The 13,191-nt window shown below is 28.3% G+C and overlaps 1 protein-coding gene across 1 annotated transcript in view; it reads right to left on the reverse strand.

Annotated features, from left to right (window-relative positions):
- The window catches only part of heph (polypyrimidine tract-binding protein 1 heph), a 75,348-nt gene extending 63,162 nt beyond the window's left edge, over positions 1-12,186 (reverse strand). The window contains exons 1-3 of the mRNA XM_016070744.5: positions 11,702-12,186; positions 7,944-8,018; positions 2,025-2,055 (exon numbers count right to left, since the gene is read on the reverse strand). Coding sequence (XP_015926230.2) covers positions 2,025-2,055; positions 7,944-8,018; positions 11,702-11,709 — 114 coding nt within the window. The 5' untranslated portion in view covers positions 11,710-12,186. The remainder of the gene's footprint in view (positions 1-2,024; positions 2,056-7,943; positions 8,019-11,701) is intronic.
- Between the last annotated feature and the right edge of the window lie 1,005 nt (positions 12,187-13,191).

Below are 13,191 nucleotides of genomic sequence, written 5' to 3' on the forward strand. Positions count from 1 at the left end.
TCCTACTGCTTCCAACAGTACATTGGTATATAGCATTCATAAGAGGATATTAATATGTGATAAGTAATACTGAATTTGTATAGAATTTCTTTTGTTAATTTAGTAAAATTAATTATGTAAATTTTGATTGTGTTTACAGTCCTTTATAGACATATATCAAAAGATTTTACTGCACTCGTCTATGAAAAATGTTTAAGAACTACAGTTATTATAAAAAAAAAATTCTTCAATCTAATTGAGGTTCTTCGCTTTCCTACATTAAAAAAATGATAAATCAAATAGCTAGGAAAATTAATATTATCTTTAAACTGTATTGCAATTATAAAAAATGATTTTATATTTCTTATTTTTTTAAAGCCTTATTTCTCCCACTTGAGTTGGAAGAAACTTGCTATCTCTGGTTCTAATCATAGGGATTTTAATCAATGGTTGGTCATAACCGATTTCAGCCATTCTGCACAATATCAATTTTGATCCGATTCAGCCCACTGAAATTCACCATTCAATTTATTTAACAAAAACCAATCAAATATGTAATCATCATTACTAGATGTAAACCAAGTTCACATCTGTCAAAATGTAACAAACACCAAAACTAATACAATTTTTTTTAAACAAAAGTCATAACATGAATAATCTAACACCAAGATGTATCATACCAACACATGTTTTAAATTTATGTTTACAAAAGCCTTTTTATATAAGTTGGATATAAGAAATAATAACATAAAAAGTAATTTTGTTGATATTTCTTAACTTAATTGGTTTCGTAATTAATTGCGGAATGATTAAATAAAATAATCTTACTTATTTTGAATATTTTCAACCAATTTTTGATGGTTAAAACCACTTATAACCATTGCACTAGTCAAAATCAATTTTCACTCATTAAAATATAACCTCCACTACTAGACAGAGGAACCCGTAATTTAACATAAATACATTTATAAAATTTATGAATATCAAATTTAAAAACTCAATTTAGAATAAATACATCTATTTGATTTTAAAATCAAATCTTTTTTATAAACCAAATTCTTCTTCAGTGTAAAAGTCTTTCTGTTGCATACACTCATGAAATCATACTCATGGAAGATATTATTAAAACAAAACTTTTAACAAAATTTAATTAGTTTAAACAAACTTTTTTTGGAATTCTTACAGCTTAACATAGGACATTTTTTTAGTTTCTTTTGTTAGGTTTTTTCCATTTTGTCGAGCTATTTACAATGTCCTGGAAGAAATAGGTTTCTCTCATAATAAATCTAAAGTCTGCAAACTCCCATACACTAATTTTCCTGAAGATTCGAGATGTTTTAAACTAAATATTTATATAATATGCAGCTAACTTACTATTTTATTATTTTACCCTCAATAATACCTACCCCCTATCTGCAATCCTTATATTACAGATGACATTCTTTATTTCCTTTACTTTTTAATTGTAAGGAATACATATTATTTTTGGAGATAGGCATCTTTTATACTATATCCAGTGGAGATTGTCAGCCCAAGTCAAAATTCCGGAAAATTTCTTGAGTAAAAAAAAAAACAGTTTAAATTAAAAAATTAGAAAAAAAATGTAACCAGGTTTTTTTTCTCTCTTTTTCTCAATATTTCTTAGGTTACCTAAAATATTTTTAAAATTTTACACACACCTATACCATTTACACATACCTATGATGACCTGGAGAAGTAATTAAAATGTACAAATATGTCTTTCTTAAATTTATGATTATAATAACTATTTACTGATAAAAAATAAATATTAATCATGAATGTAAGCTTAGAAAGTATCGGTCTCTCCCTTACAAACAAATAAAATAAACTGTGTTTTTAAGTTCCACCTTTGAAAATTTGATCTCCGGAAACAACCGGATCACCGTTAGCGAAATATCTGGATTTTTTTCCGGAGCACAATCAGTCCTGCATATCTCGCACACAAAGCAACTTATTCTCTTGTAGAGACATATAAGCAAAACTTGACAAAAGAAATTAAGCAAATAAAATTTTTTATTTCTTACCTTTACGCCACCTGTGCCAATAGATGAATTCCTGCAAAAAATAACAGCAAATTAAGTATAAAATTTACTATGAAGATAATTTTAAAGCAATAAATACAATTAGCAAATAATTATATACATAAATAAAAGTTTCCTAAAAAAACATATTAAATCTGACACCATTAGAGTGATATAATAATACACAGTTATTCATAAAAAAGCACAACTTAAAATATTCAGAAATGAAAATATTAGATCTGTGTCCAAAAATTTGCGCAAAACATTTTAAAGGCGTTTTTCAATGCTCAAAAAAAATATCCTCAGTTCTAAACACAAGCTAATTTTAAATTTCCTCATGGCTGAAAATCATTATCTTTAATTTAAAACGGACAAAAAATTTTGATATTCAACGTTTTGATTATGAATCTTTTAATCTAGAGAGATCTTTTATCCTAAATAAAAATCCTTTCAATAAATAGTTCTCGATTTTATATCAAACAATTTGCAACCTTGAAGTAACTACTAAACATTAAAAATTATATCACCTATACCTTACATTTTAACTGAACAGTTGTTTTTCTTAATGTTCACATTTCATATCATTTTCCAAACTCAAACATAACTTCCCATAACTCAGAACAATTGGAAATATGGTAAATTACTATTTAAAAAGCATTTCATGATAAATTCTTTGAAAAACAGCCAAAAATACTTTTTTCTTTATTTAGTTAAAACTTTTTAAGCAGATTTCACAAAAGACAAAAATAACTCTGAGATCTAAATCTGGTAGCAGAAATCTGGTACAGAGTCAATCTCCAAAAGTTAAATTTTATCTGTGATTTCAAAGCAGCCAGGCAGAGATTATTACTGTAAAGGATTAGCTTAATCCCACATATATTTAGCACAAATTGGCTATTAAATATAATAAAGTTAAATGTAAAAACTTTGTTTCATAAAATTAATTTAAATTTTATGCAACCCTATTTTAACTATGCCAAGAAAGGAAAAAAACATATACATATAATCAACAGATGCAGTGATAATCTGCAGCCCAGCTGATGCTCCTGAGGGTCCTACTAGGGATTTAATAAACAATCCATGATTACAGTAAGAAGCAATCCCTCATTTATTCCCCCTTATTTACATGTTGAAGGCAACTCCCTTATTTACATGTTGAAAGCAAATATAATAACTTTTTAATAAACATTAATGTTTTAAGCGATATTTTTTTTCCATCAGTAAACTTGGTAAAATCTTCTTTTTTGTCAGAGCAACAGTCCCTCAGGGGTGATTGTGAGTCCACGTTAAAATTCCGGAAAATTTCTTAAGTAAAAAAAAAAAAAAAAAAAAACAGTTTATATTGAAAAATTAGAAAAAAATTTAAACAAGTTTTTTTCCCTTTTTTTCAACATTTCTTAGTTTCCTTAAAATATATTTAAAATTTTACACATACCTATACCATTTACACATACCAATGATGATCTGGAGAAGTAATTAAAATTTACAAACATGTCTTTCTTTCTTGAGTTTATGATTATAACAACTATTTACTGATAAAAAATGAATATTAATCATGAATATAAGCCTATAAAGTATCTCATTGGCTCTCCCTTACAAACAAATAAAATAAATTGTGATTTTTAAGTTCCACCTTTAAAAATTTGATTTCTAGAAACTTCTGTGATCAATGATTTTTTGAAACATCTGGACCTTCGATCTCCGGAAACTTCCGGATCACTGTTAGCGAAAATTCCGGAAATCCGGATTTTTTCCGGAGCACAATCAGCCCTGGTCCCTTGCAAGTCTTGGCTGCCTCAACAACTGACAAACCCAGCAGTCTTATAATATATTTGCAGAAAATTAAATTTTCTTAATAGAATTCATGCAAAAATTTAAATTTTTTTAAAACATTTTTTCCCTTCATATCAAAAATTTATAATTCAAAAAAATAAGTTTAATATATTAGAGAAAATTTGTTACATTAGAGAAAAAGTTGGTTGGTTTTTTTAATAATATCACGTAATACTAAAGTTCATTTTAAATAAATTCCAACAAGAAAGAAAGAAACTAATGCTCACAGAATTAAATATTTTAAAATAAAGAAAATTTATAAGGTTTACACAAAAATCAAAACAAAATCACTCCAGTACAAAATAAGATTAATATTAATTTGGTACTAAACTCCAGATAGTCTTTTCTCGATTTCTTGATCTATTAGATACATGGGGCTAACTGCTAAAAAAACAATGGAAAAATAATTTGGATTTACGATGAAATGGGAACAAAATTGCACCAAAAAGCAATTGTTTAAATGGGCGATTAGAAACTCTAGAAACTCATGTTGTAACATATAATAGCTTGAAAGAAGAAGAAAACGGATCGCAACGAAGAAAGACATCACAATTTGCAACAACAAAAAAATTATCGCTTAAATTTAAGATAAAATTTTAAAACGAATAAAACTTGTCAATAAGTAATTTTCTAAATGTGTTACTTAAAAATTACCTCATCATAAAAAAAATCTGAATTTTTTAAACCACGTAGAGTATAGAGCAATAATAACTTAAAATAATTTAGAAATTAACTTTGATTTACATTGAAATCAACGCAAATAAAGCACATCAAAATGTGATCAATTAAATGTGTGAATTATAACTCACAAATCGTAATATTGTATTAAGTGAATTGGGATCTTAAAAACCACATAAAAATTAGTAGCTAAAACTGCCCAAAAAAAAAAAATAGTTCTAACGCTTGTTCCATGGGGCCTGGACAAGAATATTTTCTACATTGGGACACACTTTTTTCATTCTATAACATGATCAGCCCATTTAATTCTTTAAAGTTCTATGTATTTGATTAAGTCGAATAAGCCATCAACTGTACTCCTCCAAAAATAATTCTTAGTATTTGCCACTTGACTCCAAGAACATTCTTTTTTGTGTCACTGCCCATTTTACTAATGAGTAATGAGGTTTGACTAGATATTTATAAATTAAGAGTTTATGTTTCCTTTTAATAAAGTCTGATTTTAGATATTCCTTTAGTCCGTAAAAGCATTTGTTGGCAGCCTCAGAATTTCGGATGCAATGTTGTTGTCAATAATAATCTCAGAGCTCAGACATGTAAAGCTATAAACTTTTGCTAATTTATGTGTACCAATATGCAGATGGGTAATAGAGTGTTATTTAAGTGCACTGTATGTATCTGGTTTTATTTAGTTCTTGCATTTAGGTATTAATTTTGTATATATTAGTATGTATGTATGTATCAGTATTTATTAGCATTATGTATTAGTTTTGTGAGCATTAGTATTTTTCGTGCATTAGTTTGCGTAGTTTCATCTGGTGAACGCTCTGGAACTATCCTGTGTTCCGGAAATAAGACGCGAGACTAATAAACAACTAAAGAAAACATTTATCAGATTAAACAAACATCTCACACGCCCAGCATGCTCTCGTCGATACAGCTAGCAGTTGAAGAAAATATGAGGAAGAAAAAGCAATTATCGCATCCATGTCGTCACTTTTATACTCTGATACTATAAGATCTGCACTACTTCAGTTCGCTTGACCAATAGTAATCGCTACCGCAGCGACGCCACAGTTTGTATCTGCATGCATTAATTTTTTTTCCTAGATGACTGTAACAGGGGTGACTGTGAGCCCAAGTCAAAATTCCGGAAAATTTCTTGAGTAAAAAAAAAAAACAGTTTAAATGGAACAAAAATTTAAGCAGGGTTTCTTCCCTTTCCTCAATCTTTCTTAGTGTACTTAAAATATATTTAAAATTTTGCACATACTTATGTCATTTACACATACCTATGATAACCTGGAGAAGTAATTGAAATTTACAATCTTTCTATCTTGAGTTAATGATTATAATAACTATATACTGATAAAAAATTAATATTAATCTTGAATATAAAGCTTATAAAGTATCTGACTCTCCAATACAAACAAATAAAATAAACTGTGTATTTAAGTTCCACCTTTCAAAATTTGATTTCCAGAAACTTCCGTGATCAATGCTTTTTTGAAACGTCTGGACCTTCGATCTCCGGATCACAGTTAGCGAAAGATCCGGAAATCCGGATTTTTTCCGGAGCACAATCAGCCCTGCTGTAAGATGTATTATACTTGCCTCCTTTTTGACTAGAAAACCTGTTTCAAACCAGCAATTGTTCTTGGAATGATGTCAATATCATCAGCAAATGCAAAAATTTGGACAGATTTATTAAATATATTTCCTCTGATGTTGATTTTTGAACTTTTCAAATGCTATGTTGAAAAGTTAGTCTGACCAAATTCTAATTTTCATTTGACTGATTTTGTTCAAATTACGTTTTTTTGCCATAAGAAAGCATATTTTATCGAACTTTTCTTAATTTCAGAATTACTTGAAAATTACTCTTACTAAAGTTATACTCTTTTCAATTTCAGAATTACTAGGTTACCAGAATAATTTTATCAACACTGAATAACTAACTCTAAATAGTTTCAATTAATACGAAAGTAAATTTTTAAAGACTTGAAAAAATTATCAGTATCAATTCAATCAAGTAATTTTAGTGGTTGATCCCTCAACTCAACATTTAAAAATTCTATGATATGATTACTGTATTGTTGATTGAAATCAACTATTTTTAAAAGAACATGAAAAAGAGGAATGAGAAATTGTGTAACTATTAAGTCCATTGTACAAGATTCTTGTTACTGCATTTACTTTAATAAATAAGCTTATGTACTCTGAATTCATTACCATAAAAATATGCTAATAACTATTGAGTTACTTTTACATAGAATAAATGAATTATCAAAAAGGTTTGAACAATGAGTAATATGGGTAAGGCAGTATGTTTGAATCTTGAATATAATTAATAGAATCAAAACTTAAAACTATCAAATTTGCAATCTCTACTAATATTTTTTAATTAAAATAAAAAGATGTAAATGTTGAATCCAAAATCCAAATGCTTCAATTCTTCAACAGTATTTAAAAATTTCATTTGTATTCGTAGAAAATGGGATGTACTGAGCACACACTAAAAATAGACACATATAAATAAAGACAAAACATTTTTTTTTATAAGAAAAGTCAGGATTATCAAGGCAACTATGAACCCTACATTAAGGAGTAAGGAACTATTAACTGCTCTTCTGACCACTATTGGGACAATTTCTCCCATATTGCGGCTATCCTAATATTTTTGAGTACCAGGTATCCTAATTCATCAGATAAAAAATATGTTCATTCAGAGATGGTAAATGCTTGTATCTAATTCTGTAACTTAAAATATCGTTTGCATTAATTAATTAGCATATTTATGTCACACCCTTAAATTATTAAAATTGAATCTTAGTATGTGAGGATCTGTTTACTAAATCAAAAGTTATTCAGAATGTTCCGACTGCACAATGCTTTTTAATCCTTAATTTTTTTTTACTGAATTGATACTATAGTTTTGTGTATTCAGGTCTCCATTTTCTTATGGATCTCTGCAGTCGTTATGCTGACACCAAATGAAAATTCCTGAAAGTTTTATGTGCAAAAACTTGATAACAAGATATCAATTTATATTCATATTTAACACAATATTTTGAACTAAGATTTATAATTAAATTTAACTTAAATTACCTATCAAAGAAGAATATCACCCTTCTACAGCAACTAATTTAAGAAAAAACTTAGTTATTGCTAGAATCGCGATATTGGATTTTAAGAATACAAAAAATACAAATCAATAAATAAAAAAATGCAAATCAATGGTTTTGAGATAGCAGAAAATCTGCAACAAAAAAAAAATCTTATTGCCTGCTTTTTGTTTCTAGACCTAGAAGGATGCTATAAAAAAACCCAGAATTCAGGCACACCCCTGGAATACAATCACACCTGCAATGTAAACTATTTAATGCAAATAATTATATTTTTAATACTTACACGTCATTTCGAGGAACATCACCATTTCTCAGAATGAAATTGTTGCTATTAGGTAAAACAGGCTTTATCTCAGCTCTGTAACATAATTAAAAAAGAAAAAACATTAACTTATCAATTAAAGAAGTCCTAACACAAAACTAAAAGACATCACTGAAAAATCAGTGAAAATATACTATGAACTTTAGAGAGGACACAACTTTACAAATACAGCAAGACAGTAAAAAATAGAGAACTGATTTGTTATGCCCCTTCATCAGATGTTTAGAGTTTTTTTCTCACCTACAACTTTGGGCACATTTTTATTGGCATATTCATATAAGTCAACATTCCCAGGCACTATTCAAAACATTTGCCGAAAACTAAAAGGAATAGTCCTGCACTAAAGATTTTTCAGATCACTTTTAAGTTTATTTTGGTGTTCTTAATTTATTCAGGCAAAGTAGATAAATTGGAAAAAATACCTAGAGTTAATTCTTTAAAAAAAAAAATAAATAAATAAATAAATAAAAAAAAATGTTAGTACAATGAATTCCTTAGAAATTTTCTACTGGGTGCAAAATAAACACGAATGAAAATTTTGAGAATACATATCGTTTCTAAGTTAATATGAAAATCCAACACTACTTAAAACAACTGAGCAATTCCCTAACTTTAAAAAAAGAAAAATAACAAAGTATTAAATTCTTTACAAATGTTTAATGGATAATAACACTTAAACTTGAAAAAAAGCAAAGAAAATATTAAGCTGTGACCTTCCATTTTCCGATCATTACATCAAATTTATCCCCCTAACAGCAAGTTCAACCAAAACACCACATTAGTAGTTACAAATATTGGCAAAAGAAGAAAAAAAATTCTCGAAAAACAGGTACAAGCACATAACAAATCTAATCACTTCCAAAAATATTTTTCATTTTAATTTTGACCATTAAATCTTAGACAAAACAAAAAACACTTTTCATTTTTCGAAAATTTGTCAAAATAAAATTATCAAAATACTCTTATTATAAGTAGTAAGGGTTCTTTAGCTTTTTAAATACTCCAAGCATGACCTATATGGTGGAAAAGCTAAGAAAAAAACTCTTAATTCTATCAACTAAGAATATAAATTTATTTAGATTATCAATAGTGAATGGAAGAATTTTATTATTATTTTTTTTGAATAAGAGTTTGAAGAGATTGCAGATGCAGTGCTCTCCTTAAGGGCTTTTAGAAGAGTGTCCCACCCTGTCTGCCAGTTCACCAGAGTTGGCAAGTTTTTGACAATTGACAGTTTTATCCGTAGTGGCAAAAAAATCTTTGTTAGTTTTTAAAAAACTGTCAGAAACCCAAAATGTTGGCATAAGGATAATTATTAGATGCATATTAAATTACAGGTAATCAATCATGTTCTTGAATTATTTTACATTAAACTTTTTTATTTGATAATTGCAATGGAAAAAAGATTTTGGTGTAGAAAACATTAAATATAAATAAAAATATGTATAACTGCAATTTATCCAAAGCATTAATTTAATTATTGAAAATAAAAAGTTATCATTTCGAAGCTCTCTGTACTCAGAGTTCATTTTTCAGTTTTATATGAATAAGACTAACATTCAAAATTATTCTTTTGATTGCAGCTAAGCTGCATGGACTAGAATGTAGAAACTGTGATAACAAAATAAAATAAGATGCAATTAGAAAATGTATTCTAATAACTAGACCTGGAAATTTAAATTTTCAGTTTGTAATCAGTGGCAGGCAGACTAATAACCTAGTAACCACTTTTTCCTCAAACCTAAGGAGTCAGTGACCAATATCGATAGATCCTTTTCATTGAATAGCCACTTTTTTAAATATATTTTTGCTTGGATTAAATATATATATTTTTTTAATTCAAAAATGAAATATGTGAATTGTCAAAGAATTCTCCTTCCATGCGGACTTTTTCAACACATTTAATGGATTTTGAAGATTTAACAATTTGAAAGGATACATTGGACAGGATACAATTTGAAAGGATTTTTTTTTTAAAGAGACCAGTTGTTTATTTAGTTTAAATCATAACTCCTTTTTGTTGACTCGCCACTCAACATGTGGTTACTTTAAGGTCTAGTTATAAATATTGAAAGTAAATTAATTAAACCTTGAATTGATTGATTTTAAATATTAACTTATTTAAACAAATGTTCATATTTTTTATAAATTATAATAGTTTACTTACCAGGAAATATAATATAGTTATGATTTATAGGAAATATTCATGTGCATATAAGCAGGGCACAAAAAATTTTGAGGTAGGGTAATATTTCCTTAGAACAAAGTTATTTCTTTAGATCAAAATTTCCTCCCATTTATTTTCTTTTTTGGTTTTGTTTGCATAATTTTCTCAAAATATTTTTTGAAAGTTTATACATTGTTACAAATTTTTAATAATAAAAACATATAAAATCAGATTTTGTCCAATTCTTGCATAAACAAGCATATATATTAAAAATACTATAAATCAAAATACATTTAAATAGCAATAATTTATTAAAGATCCTACCAATAAACTTAAGGTATCCATCTATTAGGTACTATTCACATTCATATTATTTTGTTATTTAGATAAGGCAAAAAAAATTTTGATCAAACAATTAAAAGTGCAACAGAGTTAAATAATAATTGTTTTAACATTCCCTAGATATATAAATCTACTGTATCACTATTTTTTGGCGCTGGAGAATGACACGTGCTGGGACATGTCATACCTTTTTTTTTTTTCAATGCTTTTTTTGAATATTTAGCATGTAAAAATCCACAAATGGAATCACTGCATTAACAAAATTAGCTAAGCATTACTGGCTTTGAAATCAGAATAGTATTCATTTGAGGGATATTTCCACAACTTGATTTGTCACCCTAACTGCAGCCTTTAAGGCGTAAAACAGATTTCAAACAAGCAAAATATTTTTTAAAAAAACATGTAAAGGTTTGCTTGGTGTTGGCTACGAGTTATACCCTTCAGTTGATTTCCGGGCAGCACAAGGGAACCTAACATGTCTTTGTGATCATTTACCCACAGTACAATATGAAATCTTCTCCCAATTGATATCCTCACATTACTTTGCAATTAAACTCATTAAAAATACATGTAGTGAAAGTTTACTAGCTTTATTCCTGTACCTTTCTATGTCTTAATTCTTCACATATTGGAGTTATTAAATAGCAAGCATGATTATTAAATTCATAGAGAAATACTTGCTAAATTACTTTTAGAATAGACATAAGAGATGGAATAATTTAAATGTTGCGCACATACACACACACTAAATGAACAATATATTATAATAAAATATTGAGGAAAAAAAACAATACTACATAGTAAACGAACGATTGGTAATTTATTTTATAAGATGTAAATTGCGAGAAAGTGTCACATACTCAGATCCACCTAAGATTTATAAAGTTTCACACAGGTTTAAAGTAAACTTTTATTGACTGCAATAAAGCCAACGCTTTAAGTGAAAATGTTGCAACTTCACGAAAGTAAACAAAAGTAATAAACTGATGAAAACAAAGTAAAACATAACATAAAGAATATAAATGAAATGTACGGGCTAAATCTTTAACAATTTAACATTCATGTTTAAACATTTAATTGCGTATATTCAACACGTGCCTTGGCGCTAAACCAAACAACTTGTTGATAAAAATTACAATGCAAAATTTTACGACAAAAATGTTTTTAATGTTAAAAGTAATTACCAGAAAATTAAAAAAAAATTGCTTACCCATTCATCGCAGAGCCTTCAAAAAATGCACAATAAAACAAAATTCAATTACAAAGCTCGTCTTTGTTTGGTCAATATGGCGCGATTGAGAAGAATTTTATTTCCCTTTCAATCTTAGGAACAATATTTACGAAAAAAACATACAAAAATATAAATTTTACGCACATGTAAAACAAAAAAAAAGTCACTACAAAAACAATAATAACGGCGTGATAACAATACTTTATTTTTGCGTCTAAAAAAAATAAAATTTTAATCTGCAACAGGTAGAGCCAAAAAAATCATATTTAATGTTGCCAACGGATCTATCAAAAAATTATAAAAATTATTTTCTTCTCCACTATGAATATCATTCTTATGCTAACCAAGAGCATTTCAGTTAACTTCAGGAAAATTCTTTCACAAACATTTTAACCACAAATTAATGGATTTACAAAAAATTGGTCAAAAATAGTTAACTTATAGGTCCTTCCTATCGGTACCTTGGAAAAGGCTCAACCAATTTTTGTCACCCAATTGGCTGTCCAGTAAGTCGTGGCCATAGAGACCGAAGCGAGAAGGAATCCACTGCAGGTGAATATTATGCTGAAGGGACAAGAGTTTTAATTTGTTTAGGATGGAAATACTGATTTTGTCGCTAATTTGGGTCCAATTGTTAAGGTGTTGCAGGGAGCTGCGGCTATCAGAGAGTGTCCAAAAGTCTTCAAAACAAAGGTCATTTTGCACACTTGAGTGTCTGAAGAGCTGAGACAGTCTTCCATCTCCGGGTGCTCCAGTCTTCGGACAAACAGAAGCTGCAAATTACCTTACCATGAACCAGTTGACGTTTGTCATCTAACACTGGCTATTTGAGCACTGGAAAAATTCCCGTTAGATCAGTCAGTCTATTGAACCATTTTATCGGAAATTTAATTAACTATTTTATAGGACCTTTCGATGATCATTGAGTTTGGAAACATCAGAGTCACAGTTTCTCACGATTTTTTGTATTGACATGACCACGCGTTGAAGGGGGGGGGGGTATCGACGCGATCCGCGCTTTCAAATCAAACATTTCTCTATAGCTGAATACTACTTAAATTTTGTTGAATCTAGAAGGCCGATTCATTCGTGGGTGCTTAAAATTGTCCTTGAACTTTTCTCTATCTTATTCATTTGTATAGTAGTTTGGGTCGACCTTTTGTACAAAATCAGTATAGGACAGTGCATTTTAAGGTCCTGGAATTTTCAATTTTAGTCCCATTCACTGCGAATGAAACGCAAATAAATAAGGCCTATTATAAATTTTGATTAATTCAATTCCACATTTGTTGGGAAGAACTTCGACACTGGTTCTCCAGACATTAATGAGCTTCCTGTATTTTCGCAGTTCAGAAAAATAGTAAAATAAATTTTAAAATTTCAAATAGATAAAAAAAATCATTTTAATTTTAAATTATAAGTAAATAAGAGAGCATTTTTCTACAGTTTTTCATCTGTGAGAGATCCTT

Source organism: Parasteatoda tepidariorum, chromosome 7 (assembly GCF_982258835.1).
Source record: "Parasteatoda tepidariorum strain Cologne lab strain chromosome 7, Ptep-v5.0, whole genome shotgun sequence".
Lineage (NCBI taxonomy): Eukaryota > Metazoa > Arthropoda > Arachnida > Araneae > Theridiidae > Parasteatoda > Parasteatoda tepidariorum.